This window comes from Aythya marila (genome assembly GCF_965140915.1).
Source record: "Aythya marila genome assembly, chromosome: 3".
Lineage (NCBI taxonomy): Eukaryota > Metazoa > Chordata > Aves > Anseriformes > Anatidae > Aythya > Aythya marila.
Genome location: NC_139044.1, coordinates 18,058,243 through 18,068,819, shown reverse-complemented (window position 1 = coordinate 18,068,819; position 10,577 = coordinate 18,058,243). Strand labels below are relative to the sequence as shown.

Here is a 10,577-nt window from a genome sequence, read left to right as displayed (position 1 = left end):
CATCGCCTAAGTGCCCTGTCACCTTCGGTAACAGCCGTGTTTGGGGCTGACCATTTCCTCCCAGACTGGTGAGCCCCGAGTCAAAGGACTTTACATCTCACTTACAAACGGGCAGTTCCTCACCCCCACTACAAAGACCCTATCTGCACTACAAAACAAACAAAAATCAACCCAGGTACAGCAGCGTGGCTCCTCCGCACTGCTTTGTCTCGCTGAGGATGCAGAAGGGACCCGTGAGCTGCTCTGCACTGTGAGGCAGCCTGGGGCTCTCTGCCTGAGCGGTGTGGCTGGCCAAACCACGGGGGCAGTGCTCTGCTTCTAGTACTGCTAGAGCATACCTCTATGCCTTTATACCTAACTGTATCTGAGTATCATCCAGCAAAACTGCCCGAAGGAAAGCTCTGCTGGTGTACTGCCACTGTGTAGGAACTGCTAATGGCACGCAGCCAAGTGCTAAGTTAAAGTCAGGCTATGTTGCAAATCAGGATAAAATTACCTTTTTGCTAACAAACTGTGTGAAATTACCCAGTTCAGCTAACCTTGAATCCCTCCTAGTTTCTGGGGAGTTCACGTCCCACATTCCTTGATCTATATAACAAGATGATTGCTGTAATATTTTATTTTGGTTGTGTGCACATGAAATAGGGCAGTGTTAATACAGAAGAGAGGGTGTAGAGCAGCAGCTGTTACACTTCCAAAGAGCATTACTGATCTTTTTATAGTTGGCTGCAGTTGACATCATGGCTAAATAGAGTCTCTAAAATATATTCCACCCTGCCTATGCAGCCTTAAAGCCATGCATTGCTGGGAGCAATGCTGAGAGCACTGCTCTGGCCATAGGAAGTGATGAAATGCCAGAAAGGTGGAAAAGGATTGGGTATGTTTTCTTCCTTTTCCCTGCACCCATTATGAGAAGAGCTCTAGAAAGACCAAACGCCTCTGGAGAACAGAGACCGTGAAACCTCTAAAATCATCGTTGCTGCCTTTACGCTTGGTGCCACTGTGGTGCTGCTAGAAGCTGGGTAACAGCAGCTGTGCAATAAAAAACACTGCTGAGGAGCATCACGCACCAAAGCCGCTTCAGGGGCCTGATCAGCAGTTTCCAGAGCTTTCAGGAGAGTGCTTGCCACCAGCAGGATGCTTGCTACTAAGAAAATAACGAAGCTGGGTTTGGGGGAATCTCATTCAGGACTCGGGTGTTGGGGATGATAACAGCTGGAGGTGAATTTGTAGCAGCACAGACCTCCCAGGCAAAACCTCTGCACTTGGGATACTCCAGTGCATGAAAAGCCACTTCCCTCCTCCACCTGCTGGAGACAAGGGATGAGATACAGGATTTGTTTCTTCCATATGCCTAACATTTCTGTCAGCTACAGATCCTGCCAGCCTGTGGAGCTGAAGTCACGCATACTAAGTAATTTTACCTGAAGTATGCGAATTGTTGCCCAGCTGGTGTTGCCTGGGTGTACTTTGCACAGGCAACTGAGACCGGTGCTCTGCAACACCCCCCGCGATGCCACCAGTGCTGCCTCCACACATTCCTCCACCATGCTTTGCAGGAGGCACTCTCCTTTTGCTGTGAAGAAAAAGTGAAGAGGCGTGTGAGCTGGTCCATGGTTTCTGCACCTGCTGAAGGTGCTGGCAAGAGTTTGAAAACTGATTGTGGGAAACACAGGCAGAGAAAAGAAGTCAGGCAGAGCTGCAGTGACCCCATCTCCTACAGCAATTTGTGCATACGTGGTCCTAAGTAAAATTCATGCCTGAAAACAGCTTTTCCGCATGGTGCTGCTGCACCTTCTAGTGGGTTTACGTGGCTAGGCTGTGGTAACAGGGGGCTGCAGGGGTGGCTTCTGTGAGAAGAATCCAGAAGCTGCCCCATGGTAGATAAGGGCCAGTTCCAGCTGGCTCCAAAGGGACCTGCTGCTGCCCCACGCTGAGTCTGTTTTGCCCATGACAGTAATTGCTGAGAGATCTCCCTGCCCTTATCTCAACCCTTGAGCCTTTTTCATTTTATTTTCTTCCCTTTTCCCTTTGAGGAAGAGGAGTGAGAGAGCGGTTGTGGTGGACCTCGGCTGCCCACATGAGTGAAACCACCACAACCCTTCTTTTGAACAGTCTTGCAGCGAACTCACCACTCCCCTGTACCCTCTCTTACCTCTAAGACCTTAGGACAGCCCGCTAGATAACGAAGATATTATTGTAGAAGAGGGAAAATGTGGTTTCCTAAGGGTACACGGCCTGCTAAGATGGCAGCAGGGAGCTGCTGTGATCACCACTGCCTGGAGTCACCCTCCGTCTGGGACTGCAGTTGTCTCTTGGAATAACAACACACACGTTTGCTCTTTGGCCTGTGTCCCGTGGCATGGAGAAACTTCCAGGGGATGGGGAAGAAAACCTGTCAAGGAAAAAAGTCTTAAATCTCCCAAGTAATACCGATAAGACAAGTTTGGTCAAATGCAAAAGAGAGGGGAAGGAATCTACAGGGCTAAAAGACAATGGAGAAAGAGATAAAACTAGCAATGAAAAGGAAAGAGGAAGAGCTTCTGACAACAAAGGAGAGGATTAGACTAAAGAGGTGACAAGGGTGTGCACTTGATAAATGGGGCCCAAGTCAGATAGAAAAATAACCCTGCCAGAAAGCAAAGCAAAGGAGCTGAGTCTGAATAATGGGGAAGAAAAAGAGCTGTGGTGTAAAATGGGTGAGAGGGAATATGAAGCATTGGGAAGGTCTGGGGGAGCAGCTGCAGGCAGCTGGGGGCACCAGCCATGGTGGACGGCAGGGATAGTGCCTGGGAGGAGGCAGCTGGGACGTGCCCGTGTTTGCAGAGAGGAGCAGGATGGTGTCAGTCTGCTTATCCAGGGTTGCTGGGGCAGGGAGAGAGGACAGGCAGGGAGAAAATCATGCCACGGGCTTACAAAAATCAGGATAACCCACAGAAATAATGCCAACTGAGTTTGCAACGTGGCATTTTCTCTCTCTGTCTCTTCTTCAGTGCAATTTTAAATAGCAAAGGAATATGAGTCAACTCATGCATGGAAGAGAATCATTTCATTAAATGGCATAGTAATCACGGTACTCCCCAGCTCCAATCACCAGGAACTGCTGACTTAATGATCAACTGCAAATCCTCAGCTCAGGTGGAACTTCCCCCTTCCACCTAAACGTTAAAGCTGAAAATCTTCCAGACTGTACAGGGGGCTGAGTATCTGAAATACAACACCCCAGAAAAAAAAAAAAAAAAAAACACTGCAAAATGAAATGACTTTGCAGCAAATGCCCAAATACTCGAGACCAATAGCCCCTTGTCTCTAAAACTAACCAGAAAAGAAGACGGGAAACATTTAGAATGAAAGATAAGATCGCAGCCTGAGCACCAACCTCGGCATGTACCAAGCACACGCCTGAGCCACAGAAGGGATGTGCAGGGCAGCCAGCTGAAGAAACCTGCAGTGCACCCAGAGACGAACACTTGTGGGGTTTAACAGCACCAGGGCAGCCAGGGCAGAGGAAGAAAGCGGCTCTGTGTTCACATTGCTTGCAGGCATCTGACCTTAGCAGAGAAGTTCTGTCTCTTTCCGTTGCCTTCTGGCTTTGAGGCATCCAAGCACAATTTGCTTCACATTTGGATTCTTTTCTCAATAACCGTAAGACATTAGCTTTGAAAAAAAAAAAAAAAAGGACGATAAATTGATATTCTTATAAAATCTACTAATTTCAGCAGTTGAGGCACTCAGACACCAAATATTGCGATACAGAAACAGAAATATTCTGGTTGTCATTTATTTAAGCTGGGGTAGGAGGAAGACTGTGTCACACGCAGGGGGTGACGAGAGCTTAGGAGTCAGCCAAGCAATGGCAGAAAACAAAGGCTTAACACTGCTTGCTAAGACCAAGCAGTCTAAAAACGGTAGGCATGGGACTACTGGAACTTTTCTGTTTAATATTCAATGATATTAAAGAAGCTGTGGCTCCTTGGCTACACTATCACCTGCCTTCCCTTGCCAGCACTGCTGTGTGTACATATTCTGGCTGCACCAGAGCGGGCTGGCTATAGGTAAATGGGTACTGTACACAACTGAAGTAAATAGGGCTCTATCTTTTTCCTTAGCTCTTCCCTTCTCACCTCCCTTTCTTCTTTTTATCTATCTGCAGAGGTAAAAGTTTCTTCCCTTGCCCATGCTGTGAATTAATTGCACATTACTGGGAATTCAGGTAACCCAATAATTGTATATATACAAGCACCTGCATCAACAAGCGTTGTAAAATCCTTCTTTAAAGAAAAATATCTGCAAGGATAGGATATGACTCTTCTAGAGACCTCATTCAGAGCATGCAAATAAGCAAAGCAACAGGATGAACTCAGTTAAATAAATGCTTTAAGCTCTTCCACAGCATCACACTACAAAAACAGAGAGGGCGCAGAGAAAATAAGGCAACAAAGATTTGCTTAAGCCTAAGGTTTGCTGCCACGGAAGTTTTTGAGACTGCCCGCTCACTTCAGAAGCAAAGTGACTGCCAGATACACGCAACCTGCCATTCTCAGGGTCTCTCCAAGCTCAAAGGCAAGCTCAGGTTTCACAGTGTCTTAATTCAACCCTAAACATCCGGCCCCTTCCAACCAGCCTTACCTGTCTCTGGGTAGCATCCCCCCTATTATTACCTTTTCCTTCCCCTCTTCCTGACACCACCCCTGCCATTTGCTCTTATCTCCTTCCCCCTCCCCAATACTTGATCTTCCCCCCTCTGAAGGTAGGGAGCCAGCTGCCAGCCATCAGACGTACTCTACTTTGGCCCCTTTGCTGTGTCTGGATCCCCTCTGAACTTGGACATCTCACCCCAAATCTGTTCCTGTTGGGACTTCGCAAATGCAGCCCCTTGATCTTTTCATATGCATCTGAGATGCTCTTGCGCCTCCCCCACTGCTGCTTTCTTCGAGTTTTTCTCTGTGTCTGAAGCTCTTATCGACTCTTCAGGACGGAATACACGACTGGCACCGCGAGGTCTTGAAGCCCCGTCTCACACCTCCCAGGAAATGGCTTCCTTTATCAGCTCACATCCCCCTCCTAACCGCAAGGCTTGAGTCGGGAGACACTGAGGAGTTCCTTGCTGCTAAAGACAAAGAAAGGCAGCAGTTTAATTTCCAATGACTAACGTATCGTGTACATAGAGATGTTACCAAATCCTAGCCAAACAAGCCAGTCACCTTTCAGAAAGGACCCAAATGCTCATCAGATCACATTTATTTTAACACCCCGGCAGATCTGTGCATGCAAGACTGGACCTTTATTTGTGAACTGAAATAACCAGGGATAACTACTGGCCTGCACGAACAGCATCCTGTACAGGGGTCTGGTGTCACCGGGATCTGACACCACCCTGGGACACCCCTATGAGCAGAGGATGATGTGCAGGGTCCTGCGAGGAGCAAAGGGGCCACAGCAAGGACCTCCTCAGCACCCCACCGGGGCCCTGGCAAGGTGCTGAACAGCCACGGTGAGCAGGCAGCTGGGATTTCTCAAGAATAAGCTTCAACACATCTGCAAGCAGTCCCAAAGAGAGGACAATATGCAGCTCACCTCCTCAAACTCTTCATTTTTGCAGCTGTGAGGACCAGAAGCACAAACCCTGCTAAATAACAACTTTAAATTATAAACATGCAATCACAGTGAGATCTTAGAATACTACTTAGAAGTGTGGATGTGTCTAAAAACATGAATCCCACTGTACCTACACTGGGAAGGACTGAAAAACCTCTAAAAACTTTCAGAGATTGTAAAGAGCTCTGTCAGAGGAGTTACACAGTAACTAGAGGCAATCGGGGGCTGGGGGTGGGGAATGAAGTGTTAATTCTAAAGGTTTCCTTTTAGGCAGAAAAAAAAAAACAAACACTTGAAAAGCCAAGCCTGGCATGCATTAATGACTTTTGCTATCAGAGCTCTGATAGAGAAGATAGAAATTATAAGGCAACCATTAAAATATCTATGGCCTCATATATATATATATATATATATATTTTTTTTTTTTGTAAGAACACATATTAGTTAAGCAGCCATTGCTTCTTCAATATAGCTTAAACTCAAGCTTTTACAGCAAAAATGCAATTTGTTTTTTCCTTTAAGGAAAGTAAATCAGGTTTGTGTGACCACTGCTGCTTTTACTGTTAGGCTCCATGACATGAGCTTTTGCAATTGCTGTCCATTTTCAATTAAAAATGAGATATACATTAGGATGTCCAAGACACCAAGTCTCTGCGAGTGTAGTGAGAACACTCAAGGCGATGAGAGACCCCTAAATTTGCACTGCTAAAAGGTTCAACGTTGTTTTTAGACACGAGAATTCATACTGAAGACAGACATACACACACACACACACACGCAGCAAACATCATATCAATATCAGGGATGCTTCCTGAGCTACAGTTCCTCGAATCAGTACGGCAGAATCTCAACTTGCATGTTCAGATGATGACTTTGTTACCCTCAGCAATCTGAGGGAATATCAGCAGATTGATATGGAAAAGGCTGCAAAGCCATCGGGCCAACAAACGCAGGACTCACCTCCTTCCTCTCCCAAATCCCCGTGTTTCAGAGCCTGCCTCATCCTTGCTGAACGCCTGAAGTTGTGTAGAGTAACCTGAAATAGTGAGGTGATGGTGTGTCCTTCAGCCGCAGCACGAAGCCCTGCTTCCACTAAGGCAGAGGCGCGTTTTGTGCTGTGGGAGTCCCCTCAGCACAGCTACCTCAGTGCAAGGTACTCCCAGCACAGACGTGAGCACATTTGTCTTGTGTCATCCACAGTGGTGATCAGCCTTCAAAGTGGGCAGTAATCTGTTATCTACACAAGGTAGTGAAACCATGTCAATGTTCCCCTTAGCTATCTCACTTTTAGACATGTTAATTTAAAAAAAAGTGAGACACTTCTGGGCTTGTGCCATAGCTCCGCATCTCAAGGAGAGATGCAAGATTCTTCTTTGTGCCTAGCCAGGACAAAAATAAAGTCAGAGTGCAGAAATGGAAGGGGAAAAACATCTGAATGCCTTCCTAAATACTTCCAAGCCTTACCTAGCACAACTCCAGGCAGATAATGGCACTTAGGAGACACTGGAAATGTCAGACTAAAGGGACACATCTGGATGTAAAACCTGTTGGGGAAAGGAAACTCTGCCGAATCTAGACAGAGTGCTTTTCCACACAGCAGGAGGCACACCACGATACCTGGCAGGCATCACTTCTCACACATTGGAGGTATGAAACTCTGTGGGAGCTGTGGTGAGCACTAGGAGGGGAGAAAGCCGGCAAGAGAAAACAAAAGAGGCGTCTTCTGTGCCATCCTGCTTTCCTGTGAAGCAGCCAAAGACTTGTACTTTATTCTCCATCCAGCAGCACGCTCCTTTAGAATTAGAGCACCGAGCCCTTCCTTGCTTCTCCTCAGGCTTACAAACCTTGCAAACCAGGGCAATGCAGAAGGGCAGCTACCAGAGCCCTACAGAGGAAATTTGCATGCAAAGCTCAGAGCAATGGCTTCGGTCTTGCCTCCGAACCACTCTGCTCCCCTGTCCAGCACACACCTGTGTTCAGCACTGACTCATCAACAAGATGCATCAAAGCGCCAGCCAAAACAGGAAGGGAAATTCAGGCGGGGAGCACGGCCGTGATCAGCACCGCAGGTGTGCAAGCAGTCCACGCAGACAGCACCTTCACACGGCTGTGTCAGCCCCTCGCCATTAAGGCCTGTGAATGTGCACTAAAAACACAATCTGCACATGGATAATTCAGTGACTGAGCATCAGCTACAAACCCTGGAGTCTGTATGTTTGTAACCCTGTGCTGAGGACCCCAACCCATTTTGCCTATTGGTTCAGTCACAGTGACCCCGGTGTACCCATCCTATTTTACAGAGCTACAAAACACAGACCTCCTGCCTGGGAACTGCAGGCAACCACGGTTAATTGTACGGGATCTACGGAAAAAATAAAACAGTACCTACAAGTTATCTCTCCTCTACTATGACAAAGCTTGCTTTTCGCCTTTTGATGGTCTCTAGATGCTGCATCCATGAAAGCTTTCAGGCCTGGGAAATGTCCCCGGTCTTTTCCCATCACGGGAAGCGTGGTGGCTGATGTTACAGGACAGTTATTGGATCACCTCTGGTACACAAAGTGCAAGGGGACCGCTTCTGGCCTGCAGCGTACCCCAGCAGTCAGAGATGAAAGAGCGAGCCCATTTCCAGCGATATGGGTTGGGAATAGCTCCATCAGCTCCCGGTACTTGCTCTTTCCTGAGCACATACTCAATATACATCGATAAAGCCGCAGCCTTAACGGGCAGTCTGACACCGACAACGCCCCGCTCTGGGGCAGCCTGTCCCGGCTGTGCCCCCATACAGCCAAACACCACCCCAGGTGCTGGCAGCCCCAGAGCCACCCCAATCACCCCATTCCCACCCCACGCTCCTTCTCCCCCTCCCAGCCATTTTGGGCGAAATGTGAGGGGGAATCCACATCTGAAACCAGCACGGGCAGCTCCTGGCAAGCTGGCAAGCACACCCTCGTGTCTGCAGGCGCAAACCCTACAGCACCACCACCCCATTGCCCTCACCCCAGCGCAGCGTGGTGCCCGCTCCCCTCACCTGCCTCCCGCGGGGCCGGGGCCGCCTCCCCCTGCCCCTCCGCCCCTCTGCCCGGCTATAAAGCCCCGGGGGCTCGGTGCCCGGCCCGGCTCAGCGCCATGGCCACGCTGCGCTTCGGGGAGCCCTTCCCGGCGGGGAGGTGGCCCCGTGAGGCGGCGGCGGGCGGCGGGGGGCCGGGGGTCCCCGGGCCGGGCTCTGCCCCCACCCCCGTGGCGGCGCTGCCCCGGGGGGCGGCGGAGCCGGCGGCGCAGCGTCGGAAGCGGACGAGCTTCACGGCGGCACAGCTGGAGACGCTGGAGTCGGTGTTCCAGGACACCATGTACCCCGACATCCACCTGCGGGAGAAGCTGGCCGACGCCACGCACATCCCCGAGTCCCGCATCCAGGTGAGGGGCCGCCCTGCCGCTCAGCACCACCACGCCGCCCCCCGCACCCCCCCAGCCCTCACCGCCGCCCTCTCTCCCCGCAGGTTTGGTTCCAGAACCGCCGGGCCAAGTCCCGCCGCCAGCGGGGGCCGCCCCGCTCGGGCTGCAGCCCCCAGCCCCCGGGCTGCCCGCAGGGGCCCTGCGCTGCCCGGCCCCCGCCGCCCGGCTGCCGCTGGCCCCCCGCCGCCTTCCCGGGGCCGCCGCCGCCGCCCGCCGGCCCCTACCCGGCCCCGCGCGGCCCCTGCGGGCGCTTCTCGCCCCTGACGGAGGCGGCCGACAGCGGAGGCTTCGCGGAGCCCGGCTCGGAGTGGGAGGAAAACGCCCTCGGTGCCTTCCGAGCCGTCTGAGCGCCTCCCCGGGTCTCCCCCCCGGCTTGCTGGGACTTAGACGCCGCCGTTGTGTTGATGGAAGAGGTGCCCTGCCCCGCCACTGTTGCACTTTATGCCGGAGTGACAGACTTCAGCTATTTATTTAAGGGAGAGAGGGGTCAGCTCCACCCGCCGACGGCAGCTTTCTGCGGATGGAACAGTTTCTGGTAGCGCCTTTCCTATTTCTCCTTCACCTTCCTCAGCCAAAAAGCTAACCCAGCCCGCTGGGGTTGGGGGGGTGGGGGCTGGCCTGGCGTTACTTTTTGAGAGGAAAAAAATAATAAAAGTTTGCATTTTTGCTCTGTGCTGCTTGTGAGCTGGGAAGTGTGTTCATGCCTCTGGCAGGAAGGGGGTTTCTTACCTCAGCAGTGCTGGAAATCCCCGTCCCAGGCAAGGTCCTGGAGCGCCAGGGCTGCAGCTCAGAACAAGAGACCTAATGGGACTGAAGGGCAATTTATGAAAAATGTCTCATCGCTGTGGTCAGTATTCACTTTACTTTTCAATTACATTTTCATTGAGGGGGAAGCATAAATTTATGACCTAATTAATGAAAAAATACACCTCAAACTGTCTGCTGGCTCAGTCAGCCTCAACTCTGCCACTTTAGCCAAGATAACATGAAACTAGAAAAAAACTGCAATTGTATTTTGTGTACCCTGTAAAAGCACATTATTCACAGTCAAAGCTAAAGTGCTTTTACAGGGTTCACAAAATACTATCGTAGTTTTTTTCTAGTTTAACGACTGACCCAGCACACCAGCAGGTTTTATGAGCACCACATGAGAAGGCTGGGGGTGGGAGTCAACAGCAAGAGGATGGTTCTTTTTCCCTGAGTTAGCTGTAGATCGTGTTAGTTACTGTCAGACTAAGCCTTTGTGCCTTGCATTAGGCCTTGACACTTTTTCTCTGTTTAAATGAAAAGTGTGGTGGCTGGGGGCCTGTGTGTCTTTACCAAACAGATGGTAACACCCCAAAACACGGGAATTGGGGGCACTACTACAATGGTCGGTTACATTACAAGAGGTAAATGGCTAACTCAAGCAAAATTACTGCTTAGTTTTTGGGAATACCCCTCATAAGTTTTGTGTGTATCTTTTAAAATAGCTACCCACCTTGTTCTCCAGCCCATAACATTTCATTTTCAGAAATTAACTT

General features: G+C 50.2%; 1 protein-coding gene across 1 annotated transcript; it reads left to right on the top strand.

Moving 5' to 3' along the window:
* Positions 1-8,727: 8,727 nt before the first annotated feature.
* Positions 8,728-9,510, top strand: MIXL1 (Mix paired-like homeobox; the record flags this gene model as incomplete). Its single annotated transcript, XM_082758166.1, has 2 exons — positions 8,728-9,015; positions 9,099-9,510. 2 exons carry the CDS (start codon positions 8,728-8,730, stop codon positions 9,399-9,401), a joined length of 591 nt encoding a protein of 196 aa, XP_082614292.1. The 3' UTR covers positions 9,402-9,510.
* Between the last annotated feature and the right edge of the window lie 1,067 nt (positions 9,511-10,577).